This window comes from Dermacentor silvarum, chromosome 1 (genome assembly GCF_013339745.2).
Source record: "Dermacentor silvarum isolate Dsil-2018 chromosome 1, BIME_Dsil_1.4, whole genome shotgun sequence".
In the NCBI taxonomy this organism is placed as follows: domain Eukaryota; kingdom Metazoa; phylum Arthropoda; class Arachnida; order Ixodida; family Ixodidae; genus Dermacentor; species Dermacentor silvarum.
Window position 1 is genome coordinate 408,818,799 of NC_051154.1, and position 15,845 is coordinate 408,834,643.

Here is a 15,845-nt window from a genome sequence, read left to right on the forward strand (position 1 = left end):
TCCGCGATAATAGAACCATCTGTATCAAAATACATTATTATACAGGGTGTTAATTTTTAACTTTTACGGTATTTTTAAAAATCGCCTGTGGCAGGTAGCATAATTCTTATCGTTGAGCTGAGTTATTCGATGAGCCGGACATTAGTAGCACGAGAAATCTAAACACGTATTCAACTAACTGACAAAAATTGACGAATGAACTTCTTAGTTAATTCCTTTACGACACATATTGCAATTCAAGGTGCATACACACGCGAGGGCAAAATCCCGCCTGTTCCGCGGGCCAAACAGTCACGTGATCACTTGAATCCGGCGCCGCCGAGTCAGGTCGCATTCCCACAGCCGGAGCGCCGTTTGCGGAATCCGCGTGCTTACTCTCGGCTCCAACGCTTAGCAGCTGCGCGTTTCATATTCCATAGTGCCGTGAATCCCTCAACATGAGCAAAAAAAGTGACGGTTGCCTTTTGACTTAGCGTTTTCTTGTGCACCTCACTTATGTTGAGGTGACGCAGACTGCGTGGTTTGAGTAAATAGAAATGCGCGCGAAGCCATGGCTCACCTTTCTCGATGCACCACAACAACAGCACATGCGGTCACTGCTGCATAACAAAAACACACGTGGCTTCAAGCCAACAACACGCCATCGTAGCCACGCCAATCTGTCCAATGTGGACAGATTTGACGCTGACTACGCTAAATGGACGTCAGACGACCGCCAAACGGACGGATGGAAATACCGGCCAGCATTTTCAATCCGGACCGCGAGCGGAGGAGGCCGGACTAGGCGAGGACGGCACGTTTTGATGACGCGCGCGTCACGTGATACGCCAACTGCTGTGAAAATTCCTCCTCCGTCTGGTCGTGTGAATGCAACTTTACGAATTATAGCCGGTGAGTTTGCAAGACGCATCCACTTGAAATGAATTTCCAGGATGACACCAGTTTCGGGATATTATTTCCCAAAGTGTGGGACGAAATACATGGGCGTTGCACTAACTTTTGTGCTGCAATTTATAAAACAGCATCTTGGTAAAAAAGTAAGTGGAACAATAGTGCATTTTTAGAGCGAGTTTGACGGCACATATCTTCAAACTGGTGTCATTCTGGAAATTCATTCCAAGTGGACACGCTTGACAAGCTCACCGGCTACAATTCGTAGCTCGCAATATGTGTCGTCAAAGTAATTAACTAAGAAGTTCATAAGTAAATTTTTGTTTATTAGTTGAATATAGGTTTCGATTTCTCGACCTACTAATGTCCGCTTCATCCGATAACCCAGCTCAATGATAAGAATTATGCTACCTGCCACAGGCGATTTCTAAAAAATCTCTAAAACTTAAAAATGAACGCCCTGTATAATGCTGCGGCGCTTCAGCTTGATATGCGCTGCTGCTGCGACTGATCCCTTGTTCATTGGCTTAAAAAAATTTTCGCAGTTTCACCCGAAAGGCGAAGCATCAATTGCGATAGCAAATTAGTAGAGAGCTATACGGAGTAAGGATAGTAGTTTTATCAGCTGTATAAATTTGGACATGCAGCAGCACCAGCAACGCGCAGAACTGTTGTCGATGCCGTCGGCGTTTTGCCCGCGTTCACACTGAACGCGAGCGACGTTTTTATATAAATACGCATTTGGTGCCGCAGCTAAACGTCGCCTTCCCTCTCTCTCTCCCTCCCATCCCCCCACAGCCTTTTGCGCTACGGAAAAAGCCGCGTTTGCTCTCTATATATGGAAAGGAAGAAAGAGACGCTTAATTCTGCGGCCCTTCAGGGAGCACGGCGCAGAACGCGCGTTTGCTCTTCGACGTGCGTTCGCTCCCTGTGAAAGCGCGCGTCCCTCACCCCCTTTCACTCGCACATACAGCGTCCGGAGCGCGGCGACGATTTCATCGCCATTGACGTCATACGGAACCTCACGGCGACACCGGCGGCGACGACAACGGCGACGCCGACGGCAGAAATCCGCTTTGGAGTGTGCATATAATTGCTATCGCAATAAAACGCGTGTGTTCGCGTGCACGCGCTGCCTTGCAAGCTTTCGCTAGCACACCTACAAAAAATGGGCCATCGCGCCGCACAGAACCGAGTACATAGCGATCTATGTTGTAACGTTAGGCGGTAGCAATAGGAAAAAAAGAAGAAAAAAGGTAGCGCAGGTATGATGACTGCACAGTGCTCCAAAGGTGACCGTTGGCCCGGTCACCGGACCAACGCAACACATGCAGTTGTAATACAGAATGTGACAGCGCAACAGTCGCGTTTTCGCCAGGACGCGGAAGCTTGAACCCACTGCGACAAAATATGCCAGTGTCGTCTGCTGTTGACGATAGTTGCCGACCTCGAACATCTTTGCCCCGCCTCTCGGTTGCGAGCTCTCAACAGACGTCACGTCCCCAAATCGGAGTCCGGATGCCGCCACATGCGAACTGCTCGAGCTATGTCATAAAAAAATAACTAATGAGAAAACAAAGGCATTGACAAAATACTGGCACGGGGCAAAATTTTGCTGGTCACCAGCTCACAAAGGATGCGAATGCGCTTGTGCATGTTGCCGTAGCTGGTTACCTATTGGGACAACAAAAGGGTGCATACGAAGCGCACCGCTCGCACGCTCCCAGCGTGAATCAAATTTCGTGCGTGGTTGCGCCGACTGCCCGCTGCCACTGAACCGCCTGCGTGCGGTGCGGCTTGTGGCGATGGTCGGCTCAAGCGTGTACAGGCCTTAACGCTACAAAGAAGCCCTCGCTTTCCAAGACACCTGCGAACCCTCAACGACGGAGACTTTGGGAGCGGAACATGTACCGAGCGGACAAACTACTTACAGACGATAGTACAGTTTTTGAACTATACTTCAAGCCGTACGTTGTTGTGGGTGACTATGTACGCCTAATCAACGGCGAAGAAGTTCGTCTACCGCATGGAAAGCCTACGCTCACATCAGACGTCGTGCCAAAAATTTTACCGAATGCCTCGGCACATTTAAGCCAGAGCGTGGTGCCGGGAAGGAACGAGAGAAAACGCACGGCCGAATACGTCAACAGACTAAGGAAAAACGTACGGTTGTCGACTGCTGGAGAGCATAAACCTAGACGGATCTACTAATGTTCGCGAGGCTGACTGTGTGTACGGGGCGCAAGTGTTGATGTAAATTCTGTCGTGACTGTCGCCGAGATTAAGGAGGTAACTCCACCTAATGAACGGTGGACTCTGCACGAGATGCATGACGCGGAAGGAGTTGGTTTCACATCGGGCACACTTAACGCCATCACAGATGAAGTGAGAGCCAAAAAGGCCGTGTTTCGTACAGAGGATAGCTCTGGCGGTTTCCGCGCGAAGACCACAGTGCAGGACTTAATGAATGCTTTGTAACAAGTGAAAGAAATGAATCTCTGTAAGGGTGCTGCTGCGAGAGACGAGGTCCTTTTGACGAGCAGTCTTACAGACCGCTTGCGCCACCAAATAGTGGCGCAAGCGGGAGATCACTTTCAGCATACACTGCCTTGGTAGAGTGACAAAGGAAGGAACACCATGCTGTGTGTGCAAATATTTAAGATAGACACTTCTCACCCACCGGTTACGTGTCCTGATTCAGTAGTCTGCGAAATGCGCGCCAAGGAGAACATCGCAAAAGCTGCAAGCATGCACGTGCAAGAACAAGAACCGTGCATCAAAGATAACGAAGCAAGACCTGGTCAACATGGCAGCCGGTGGTGCTGCGACCACAGAACAAGTGCTTGCATAAAACATTAAGCATCTCTCATCGAAGCTTGGAGTTAGGCAGTGTTTTGAGACTTCAAAGATGAAGAGTCCACGTGGGATGATCGATCACAAAGAGTAGATTTTACAGTGTATACTACTTAAAATGCGGAGATCAAAACTTTGGAGCCCAATACATGCGAAAGCAGGAAATTGTAACATTTAAAAGTGAAACGACAATAAGGAAATACACAGCTGACTACAGGAGTGGTGATGAAATTAACAAAAATTGCTGATTGCACTAAAAAAAGAAAACGGTGACACTAGATGAACTTCACAGGCACGGAGGCATCATCATTCATGAAATGAGTCTTTCCGCGACTACAGGAGGGAAGATTGAGGGTCACTTTGTCGACCTTGGAGTGTACAAACGGAGTAAGATAAACAGGAGCGCCGACTCCGCCGCCGCGCAACGCATTCGCTCGGGACAAAATGTGTAACGTAAATTATACATCGCGCATCGCCATCTGTCGAGGCGCGTGGAAAACACTCAACAGCTCGCTTCCATGTGCGCATGCGCTGAGTGGCGGAGACCGGCGGCGACGGCGGCGACGGCGTCGCAGAACCGGCAGCGCGGCACCCGTAGAGCGTGTTGTCTGCTACAAACGTGGACCCTCGGCCGTCTCAATTTGACAGCAATCAAACACAAAAAATATATGCGCACAAATAATAAAAGCCCAAATAAACAGGCGGTGGCGCTTTTATGCACGCATACGAAACATTTTTAGATGTCTTTAGAGGAAGCAGACGATAAATGATGCTCTACAAAAAGACACAACTTGTTTTTGACAAGTACTGGTTTTTCACTCCTCTACGTCTGCGCAGAAGCGAAGGTGCGAAATTTTCGTCTTCCTCGCTTTGTTTACCATGTCTGCAGTATGTTTATTCATGCCTGACGGAACAAGGTATCTCGATACTTGTGCGTGAAGAGACTGAGCAACAGGACAGTGTTTTGTTCCCGGCTGTAAATCTAGGTATGGCAAAGGACGAGAGAAGTTTTCGCTCTTCGCGGCGCCATCTGATCTTCAGCTACTGCACCAGTGGCGTAAACAAATTCCTGAAGGCAAGCGAGCGCTTAAAGCAATGGACAAAATATGTTCGCGACACTTCGAGAAGCAGCTTATTCTTGATAGTTACTTCAGCAAAGACAAAGGTGATGTCCTACTAGATGTAAAGAAAGTGCCTCAACTTCGAAGCGGAGCCGTTCCTTCAATTTGTTTAGGGAAGCCTGGCGTAGCTCAATGATGCTGAATTCCAGGAGGAATCAGAAGACGCCAATGCGGAAGGACGAGAGGAGCTCAATTTAAATTTGTCTACAACTACACACAGTGCAGGTGCCTTTCCTTGTCCAGAGACACGCCGTAATGTAGAGAGAGAAAAAGAAAGGGAAAGAAAGACAAGGAGGTTAGCCAGTGTAAATACCGGCTGGCTACCCTGTAAATTCTTAGCCTCGCCTTCGAGATGATTCCCCCAGTTATGCAGACCCATAATCAGAGCTTCTCTCGTGAAATAATGAGCAGGAAACACTGGCAGGAATTCCCAATTATTATGTATAATGAGAATGTGGCGATTCTCCTCGCAAGAGAACCGGGCGACGCGAAAAGCGCCGCGAGAAACAAAGAAGCAAGCGAAGCATCTTTGGACTTGATGCGTGCTCAGATAAAAAAAAGAGTGATAAACGTCAGCTTTTGCATAAAAACTTCTTTTCGCTGTCGTCTGTCATTGCTTGAGGCCTCCCGAACTGCCGTTATATCGCCTTACCATCTCCTATAGTTTTTATTTCCGTCTTAGTTTCCGTAATTTGTTTATTTTCTGTGCCTGTGCCTTGTAAAGTTCCATGTAGGCCACCTGACAAATGCCCTACATTTGGTCTGCATAAAATAAATTAAATAAAATGATACATGACTTGTTTCTCCTGCTAACGTCACTCCGTGAACCGCAAGAGCTATGTGCGCTACAGGCGTCAGGGCGTGCGCGGAGCAGACAACAAAACAGATACGCAAGCAGGAGCCGCGAGAGAGTGTCCGCGCCTTTGCTCCATCTGTTTGTTGGGCCCGCCTCTCCGCTGCAGTTTTTTTCTTCATTAGTAGCGCCATCTGGCGAACACGCTGTGAAGCAGGAACCGGCGTTTCAGAATATGTCCCTTCCAGACGAGCGGAGTCGGCGCTCCGGTCTTATCTTACTCCGCGGTGTACACAAGCGAGGAAAAAAATATCTTGCCATGCAATCACGGCCTAATTGTAATCTTCGTGTCCCTTGTTGGCAGTTGGACGGAAGTACTTGGTGTCTTTCGTAGCCATACGAATGTTAAAGTTGATTTGCTTACGAATATTCTGCTTGAGGCCAGATTACTCACTGAAAAAGCAGTCCTCTTATTGACTATATAACATGTAATGCAGCCTCTTGGAATAGAAAGATGTGGAGAGTGTTTAATGTAAGGGCATCAATGAATTAAGTTATCTGCAAGAAGTAATACTCAGTTGACAGTAGCCGGTTCTTTTATTTTCTTTCTGATTTCCCGCAACTTGTCAAGAATATTCGTAACCGGCATCCCGGCATGATTTACGAGACAACGGATGGACAAGTGCTATACAGTTTGTGAAGGAAGCTCTGAAGCTTCGCAACAGTGCACTCCCATTGAGTGGAAAGCCTGGAATATCGAATGTTTATGTTGCAACGAACAATTTTGAGAAAATGAGAGACCCGCCGGGGTAGCTCAGTCAGCTAAGGCGTTGCGCTGCTGAGCACGAGGGCGCGGGATCGAATCCCGGCCCCGGCGGCCGTATTTCGATGGAGGCGAAATGCAAAAACGCCCGTGTGCTTGCGTTGTAGTGCACGTTAAAGAACCCCAGGTGGTCAAAATTAATCCGGAGCCCTCCACTACGGCGTGCCTCATAATCAGAACTGGTTTTGGCACGTAAAACCCCAGAAAGAAGAAGAGAAAATGAGAGCAGGTTATGCTTTTCAGCTCTTTGGACAGGGACCTCAACAAACATTTTGTCTTTATCAGACACAACAAGACAAAAGCTGTGACAGCATAGAAGTTACTGAAAAGCCATTTTTAGGAATGAAGTCGCTGATTGCTGTAATTTTTCTTCTAGGCACCCAGCAGAAGCTCCGAGACCCAATTCTACCAGCGTGCCGAAGATACAAGATTTGCGTGAATTTTTGAACACGGGGGAGTGTCAAACTGACAAGTATTTTCTCAGTGATTCAGCAGCTGTATCACTAACGGTAACACTTACAAGAACGCTCGAGCTTTTTGACTACTTGAACAAAAAGGTCAGATTCAAATCTTTGCTAACTTAGAGGCTTAGTGAGGATAAAGTTGACAACGTTTTTGGTGTATGGAGACTTTCATCGGGCTGCAACAGTCACCCAACGCAGCAGCAGTTTTTACGAACTGTTCATTGCTTTTCTTTTTTTAACGTGGCACGAAGTGTCACTGGCAGCAACGTAGAGGATGTGACCAGCTCTTTTCTTGAGGCAACTGACAAACACAAGATACTGTGAATGGAATGTTTTTGGAGACAGTGAAGTTGTAAACAGAGGAAAATACAGAGGTTCTGGCTAGATCTTTGCCAATGGAAACTGATGAACACATGTATCATGTAAGGCGAAGTGAGTCAAGATTCATATATTACATTTCAGGCCAAGTGACAAAAAAGTATGTGCTATCGACCAAATGTCCTGATTGAATTGCCCGTCTCTTGGTCTCAACTATGCAAGGGCACTTGTTGGCTCCTTCTGCATTTGCGCAGTTCAAAGATCAAAGTTCAAAGGTACACTTCAGGTGAACTTTCTAGATTTGTTACCTGCCTGAAGGATATTTTCAGAAGCAGTTTCTCAGCTAATAAGGCGCACAGTCAGAGTGCCATGGCTCAGTCAAATCAGGTTTATTTTTCCACAAAGAAATGGAGGGAGGCCTCAACAAAAATTTAAAACTAGTTCACTTGACAAAGGTTCAGGCCCCCGTTTATATGACAGAGAGCAGCGGTAAGCAGTGAAAATGCACATAGTAGTACAATTAAGTTGCACCTACTATACAAGTGCAGTACAAATACAGGTGCGAGTAACAAAATGGGATGCAAAAGAAAATGTGAAGCGCGTACCAATGTAAATCAATGCCATTTGAGACAATTATACAAAATATACACAATGTAAATACAATGTGCCTTACAGTTGCATAACAAAAAAAGCGCGTAGGCTTTTCTACTTACATTTGCTTTTTCTATCTCATTCTCATGCAAACAATTCAGGAGAACATCAGGGAGAGTGTGTCGAAGCATCTGCGTACCTTAAGATGTTCGGGAATGCGGCACGCTCCAAATGTCCGTATGATGTGTAGGGTAAATGCGTGTCTTCAATGTTAAGTGAGCAATAGATCTAGCATCTTGTAAGGGGTGATATTTTGTTTGTATTTTATTGCCAGCGCATATGCGTAATGACTGGGAACGGAGATAAAGCGCTAAAGCGCTTGAAAAGGGTTTTTGTATGTGCGTGGAAAGGCTAATCAGCTATGTGTCGCTGTTATTTCTTTTGAAGCGTATGCAGACGGTTTATACATGTTAATGTTCTTTTGAAGCGACAGACAACCGCAAGGTCACTTCGCTCGCTGCTGCAGCCGTGTATCCTCACGCGAGCGTTTTGACAGCGAGTGTACGCGGTCATAGAGTGTGATGTGTTCATGTTTTCTCTGCGCGCTGATACCACACTTGTTAATTTAGTTAGCAAGCGAATGTTTACAAGTCGATACGGCCGACACAAGTGTTATCCTGTTGCTGGCACGTGATGTTACAAATAGCTAGCGGTGATGGTTATTAATTTTGCTGAAGGTTCCAACTAGTCCGTGCGCACGCGTCAGTGACCCGGTGAGAGTTTTGGCGGTAGAAAAGCAAGGTCAATTCACTTGGGTTTTGAGGCGCATCAAGTTGCTGTGCGCAACTTTTTCCTTAAATCCCCCATAAATTGTACGTTTATGAAAAATAATGGCAAAATTCAAAATTTAAAAATTGAAATACATGGTCGCGAAGGCGGGACTGAAATGCGGTTCCGTGCGATTGAAGGGCGACTACATCTCGCGGAGCCAAACACCAGTTGATGAAAATTATGTATCAAATATCAAATACGTAACTAATGTAAACACTTGAATAAGTACACACGGTGTCAGTAGAATAGGAAAATGTGCAGTTACAGGCTGTTTGCTTTCATCCACGAATAATTACGAGTACGAAACTGTGGTGGCTTTCTGAAGTTAGCGCGTGGCGATGCATGCTGAGATATGCCGAGATTGTATTTACGTATTTAACACTTTATATGTCGTCAAAACTCTTATACGTAGCCATAAAGAGTAATGACAATATATATATATATATATATATATATATTGTGGGCATTTATTGTGCACTTCTTCATCATCTGTACATTATCATCATCATGCGTGTGCCCCTCATCTTCATCGCGCGTGCGGGCGCATCATCATCAGTGTGGACTGTCGAAGGCTGTTCAGGCTGGTTGTGGACGCCGCCCTTCTTCGCCGTGTCGTCTCTCGGGCTCAATAAAGGTCCGCCCTTACTGTGACGTCACAAGTGGTGGAGGTGCTTCTTGGTTCCCCGTCCTCTACGCCCCTGGCCTACTCCCTGGAGCTTCGTTCGGGTCGCCGCTTGTGCCCACTGTCCGTCAGCATGTCGCAGGACGAGCAGCCTGGCGCTTCTACCCTAACCATCCCACCTCCGCAAGCCGCACCTTCTGTGATCATCAGCGGCCACCAGCGCGATCCCCATCTATTCGCTGGTCTTCGTGGTGAAGATGCTGAGGACTGGCTGGATGATACAGTATTAACCTGATTTGATTAGTCACTTTGTTTTAACTGCCTTTTTGCTAAATGTTATGTTTTACCTATGACTTCAGTAGCAGAGAAAAACTACAGGTGGCACGCGCGCTGTGTTAGTGAAGAAGTGTGGCCTTTATGAATTATATAATGTTGATTTCACCTTGAGAACTAAATAACAAATGTGTGTTGGTGCTAAGAACACCCGCATGGTGGTACTTAGTTCAAAATCTGTGTAAACCGATTACTCTGAATTCACGCAAAACTCTCGAAGGCTTGCCGGTGTAATGCCTGCCGTTATAGAATGAGGTCTATAAATACAGATGGGTGTACACGTAAATCAATGGTGACGCGATGGTCTGACTTACTACGCTTCATTTGTACAGTTGCTTGCTCTTGTCATGTTATGAGATAAGAGCTGCCGCATAGACGACTTGGAGCAGCAGGCCTCGAACGGCCAACGTTCATCTTTTTTCCATCGAGAAGTTGGCCCCGCGAAATGTAGACGGCGTTGCCGTGCCTCCACAAACCGTCATTGCGGGACGTATGCGCTTCCATGGGAGCTTCGCTACCATGCGTACATCTACCTTGAGAAAAGACTTAAACTTAGCTCCAGACTTGATATACTGGCTAGTGTGCCGTGCACTGCATGGGTCTCCTCAAGGAGAGAGGTTGACACCGTTTCCGATGGATGCCTCACAAAGCCACGCAGTGCTTCAACCGCACTTGCATGCGCAAAAATCTTGTTCCCGTGCGTGCTTGCGTCGTGCCAGCTGCGACTGCTCGCCGTCCTGTCGATTCATTCTCCCCTGGGGCGTTGACGCAACACATGTTTGGGTGCGTTTGCATGAATGCTGCAGTGGGGCTTCGTTTCATATGTACAGTATTCTTTCTGGCAGCTTCTTGCAGCTTAGTTATCCAAAAGCTGGGGCGAACGCCCCTCTAAATATTGACGCACGTAGTTATTTACCCTTTTTCCGGGGTGAGCATTTCGCCCGCTAAAACGGGGATCTAGCGGCTATGGTATTGCGCTGCTAAGCACGAAGCAGTGGGTTCAAATCCCGCCGTCATGTCGATGGGGGGCGAAATGCAAAAAAAAAAAAAAAACGCCCGTGTCCCGTGCATTGGGGCCCGTTAAAGATCCCCTGGTGGACTAAATAAATACGGAGTCTCCCACTATTGAGTGCCTCACAATCAAATCGTGGTTTTGGCACGTAAAACCACAAAATTCATTTGTTAAAGTTATCGCTCAATGCAAGACGCGCCTGCAAGATTTGGAACTTACTCGAATGTTATCGTTGATTCTAGCTGTGATGTACGTTCTCGCCGAACCTTGTGTAATCAGATTGTATGTTCGACGCGCACCGTGCAGCACTTTCAGGAAGGTACGCGGGCACCAGTGATTACGCGGGAACCTTCTACGAGTATAAAAGCAGACGCGCCTAATTGAACCGCAGATCAGATTTCGACAAGCGTACTCGCCGCTTTCATTGCGCTGCTTGTTTTCCTGGGTACAGCTGCGCCCAATAAACAGTTCGTTTCGTGACTTGACTTGTGTCACTGTAGTTGTTCGCCGTCACTATATCCTCCTGAGACCCGAACACAACTACGGGACATAACCGCACTTCAAAGTGGTTTTTATTGTGTACTGTTATGTTATGAACTTGAAAAAAAATTCATTTAAATACCACCGTGAGATGCCAAAAGCTGCGTCTCCATATACGTGGTACCGCACTTTGTTGGCGCACTTTGTTGTTGTGTTGTGCCGTGAATGTATTTGTGTATCAGAAATAACAGAGCGATTGTTCTACGGGTACATAACGCTTGAAGGGAATAGACTACTTTAATTCTAGTGACACTAGAATGCCGGTCGTAGTTGGATGAGATGAATCTGGCAGCTCTGTTTTGTACTGCTTCTAACATTGAAATGAGGTAATCTTGATGAGGTCACCAGATTGACGAGGCGAATTCAAGCTGCGGACGAACGAAAGTTACATAAGCTAATTTGCGTGTGCTAGTGGGTGAGTGACTTAGGTTGCGACGTAAATAGCCTAATGTTTGGGATGCTTTTGCGCATATACTCATATGTGTTTCCCATGAAAGATTAGATGCGAGATTTAAGCCCAAGTACTTAATGACTGCGCCCTAGCCACTGGATAGTTGTTTATTGTGTACGGAAAATAAACCTTTGACTGTTTACGAGAAAATGAGACTAATTTCCACTTTGCCGAATTAAGGGTTTGGTTATCATTAAGGAGTGTTACGTTATGGGTGACACGATCAGGAGGAATTGTTCGCCAAAAATTTTTCGGGTCAGTCTTCAGAAGGGAAGGTTGCGAGTAATACTTGTTTTTAGCTGAGATTATTTCGGCGTAGTAAATATTTAGGTAATCTTTGTAACAAGCCCATGCGGAAGGACAGCTCGAATTTTTAGCTCGTTTATGCAGTAGTTTTTTTCGGTTTCGTAAAGCACGAAGATGCTTGTTAAACCAGGGTTTAGACTTATCATTAGCTATTGTAATTAGGGGAACGTACTTATCAACTAATGCTAAAAGAGTGTCTTTAAAGTGCGCCCAGTTTTCATTAACTGAACGACAAGAAAGAGAGAGCAGGAATGTAACACTTGAAAACGTAGTTAGATCAGCGTTCATATGCACATAGTTAGCCTTACTATAATTACGAATTTGTTTGACAACGATGCTTGCGAATGGTAACGGAATATTAACATGTAAATGCAGCAACGTATGGTCACTGAAACCTTCTAGGCAAGAAATGGGGCCAACTGTTTCAGGTACATTTCTAAATAACAGATCTAGGACATTCGAGCCTCGTTGTGGGCTCAGACACTACCTGAAATAGGTTAAAATCTAATGCTAAGTTGACGAACTCCGCTGAAGTTCGATTGTTAGAAGACAGTTGGGACCAATCGATATCCGGTAGAATAAAGCCACCAAAATATAAATATTATTCGCGGAAAATTGCTGGATAGCACTTTCAATACTGTTTCGCAGCAGTTGAACGAAAATATGGTCCTCATCTGGTGGGCGGTCGTAAGCACAGATTAATCCCTTAACGGAAGGGGACGAACACGCAACCCAGAGAATCTCCAGATCACATTCGGTATGAACAACAAAGGATGATATAGCTTTTTTGATGGCTACTAGGACGCCATTACCTCGTTTTTTCGGTGCGGTCATGTCTATATACATTATACAAAGTGCTACCACAAAAAAATCGTTGTTCCTTATATATCGACGCAGCCACGTCTGAGTAAATAGAAGTATTTCTTTTCTTTCTGGGGTTTTACGTGCCAAAACCAGTTCTGATTATGAGACACGCCATAGTGGAGGGCTCCGGATTAATTTTGACCACCTGGGGCTCTTTAACGTGCACTACAACGCAAGCACACGGGTGTTTTTGCATTTCGCCTCCATCGAAATGCGGCCGCCGTGGCCGGGATTCGATCCCGCGATCTCGTGCTCAGCAAGTTAATAAAAGTATGTCAGAACAGGTATCTCCAAGGAAAGAGCAAACCAGATCGCGCTCAGGCAGCAGGCTTCGAATGTTAGTGAAAGACAGTGATAATGAACGTACTGGCGGTTTTGGCGGCCGGCGCTATTATCAGCCAGAATAGGCGAGGCAGGATCAGTTTTAATGGATGCAAGTTCAGCTCTCAAGCTGGACTTGCATCTACATCAAGATGACCGCGTGTAGGTACAATGTGCCTGTCGTTCTTTCCTTCTCGCGCAAGCTTACTGGCCTACCCCCCAGAATCACCTCTGATGGTGAAAAAAACTATAGAGTGGCAAAAAAACACGCTCAGGCGTTTTTGAAATGCTTGATATGTGTTGTGTATGAAATTCCACTGTCCTGTGGAAATCATATATCGGGAAAACTTGCCCCTGTGTTAATGATCGTGCAAGAGTACATAAGCTTTGGATAAGAAACAATGGCCTGCTCTGGTCTAGTTTGCGTGCGCCCTCCGCTGCTTGGGGGGATCAAGATTTCGGGCAGAAGCAAGATATCTATGGAAGTGTTTTATGCTGCCTCAAGAGGGAACGCATGCGCTAGTGAAACTTCTATCTCCTTGTTTAGCAGCGAGGAAAGGTTCATGCGCGGCGCGCTGCGGTGACAAGCTTGCGCTTGTCCGTGTCAATACCCTCTCGTCCTTGTCTGTCTGTGGCACAGCATCTTTTCTTAAACACTATGAAGTACATTACTTTACGCGCGGAATAAGCATTCAACTTGGAGAACAGCTCTTGTCCAATCGCCAGTTGCAAGGCGTGTTAAAAGCACGTTTAAGTTTTCTTCGTGCTCTGGACAAAATGAGAAATAAAAGAGCAGCGGAAGCTATCTTCGTTGTTTGTTGTCATTATATAATGCAGAACCTAATTATTTGTTTATTCATTAACCATGTGTTCGTGGGGTTCTTTTCTTGCTAAATACAATGAAGTGGCGATGGCCGGTTTACCGCGCCTACTTCTTGGCCTATGTCCGGATAGCGAGATCTCGCAGCGTTGTAGCTGTTTGCGACACGAGAGAGCGTACGCCAAGCATTATCATGAGGCATTTCGCACCACGTGGCACTCCTACACAACTCTATCGCAATTACTAAAGACAAAAGTGCATAAGACAGCATGCGTGCACTCGCGACAAATGAAGGTACACTCTCGTTATTTACAAGATCGCTGAAATGGGGGTCCGAAGGATGGACTCACCCGCTGGAGCGTGCCTGCCCTGCTCAGTGCTCAGGTCGAGGCCCCGCTGAGGCTCCTTGAGTAGGCGGCGCACGGAGAAGTCCGGCGACTCCATCGCAGCACTGGCGCGCACGCTCTGAGCGCCGGCGAGCAAAACCCGGTGGGCGGGCCAAGCTCCTCCCGCGCCCGCCCCCTCGGCGCCGTGCAAGGCAGGCCAGCGAACACACACGTGCGAGGGGGCGCCGGAGGGTCGCGTCTCTGCTGTCGAGAGGCGATCACGGTGCCGTTGTACGCGTGTACAACAACCGCAGGGACTGCTCCGACATTTCGCAATAAACTGCAGTCCTCGCAACAAGCTGTTATGTTGAACGAGTGGGAAGCTTTAAATAACGTGATTTTAAAAGACCAGAGATGTCACTTCGTGAACATGCACCAAGTTTTTTTTAATAATTTAGAATTTTAATACCGTTCCGAAGTATGTTTATTCTCGCATTACTATTTTGATACAAAATTTAGCCCGCGCTGTGCAAATTGCGGTACCATATGTGGCTTCTGGGTGACGTATGAGTATACATGAAAACGTATACCGTTATTACCTATTTATGTTTTGTGTAGTGCTAAATTATTGCAAAAGTTATTGCTTTGTTTATTTATTTAGAACATACTGCAGTCCGTAGACCAAACAGGGGTGGCATAATACAAAGAAAACTAACAAATAAATGAAAACAATTACAAAATATAAGCAGTGAAAAACATGTTTCAGTAGTAGGGCACAGTATAGTAACAATATAAAGTTAAAAATCATGCAACACAGCAAAGCACAAGTCACATACATTCATAAGCAATGTGATAGTGGTAGCCATCATAGTTTGAATAATGTGGTCATGAAGAAAAAGATACATAATTTTCAAATTCATGGTTATCCATTTCCAAAAAGGCTTCAGATGGTAAAGCGTTCCATTCATTGACAGTCCGAAGAAAAAAGGAACACATGTAAAGATTAGTGCACGCGAACTATGGTTCAAGGACATGAACATGCGTTTGTCTAGTTTGTCTAGAATGTCGGCATCTTAAGTAGGTTTCAGGACTAATATTAAACTTATGGAAGTAGAGCAAGTGGAGAAACTTCTAGTAATCGCTCTTCTAGTAAAGTCTAGTAATTGCTCCTCGGTACTGTAAGACAGGAATGTGGTTAGTCGTTGGTGAATCATTCCTCTCGTAAGCATAATTGAAGATCAAAGGAACCACTTTTCATTGTAGCATCATCTCAAGTTTCTTAATGTCTTTATTTAGATCTGCGTCCCAGACGGCACTTGCATATTCGAATTGAGGTCGAATTGAGGTTACCCGCCGTGGTTGCTCAGTGGCTATGGTGTTCGGCTGCTGAGCACGAGGTCGCGGGATCGAATCCCGGCCACGGCGGCCGCATTTCGATGGGGGCGAAATGCGAAAACACCCGTGTACTTAGATTTAGGTGCACGTTAAAGAACCCCAGGTGGCCCAAATTTCCGGAGTCCCCCACTACGGCGTGCCTCATAATCAGATCGGGGTTTTGGCACGTA

The 15,845-nt window shown here is 46.2% G+C and overlaps 1 protein-coding gene across 1 annotated transcript in view; it reads right to left on the bottom strand.

The window, feature by feature from the left end:
* The window catches only part of LOC119446964 (homeobox protein Nkx-3.2), a 164,336-nt gene extending 149,882 nt beyond the window's left edge, over positions 1–14,454 (bottom strand). Inside the window, exon 1 of the mRNA XM_049660722.1 lies at positions 14,305–14,454. Coding sequence (XP_049516679.1) covers positions 14,305–14,398 — 94 coding nt within the window. The 5' untranslated portion in view covers positions 14,399–14,454. The remainder of the gene's footprint in view (positions 1–14,304) is intronic.
* Between the last annotated feature and the right edge of the window lie 1,391 nt (positions 14,455–15,845).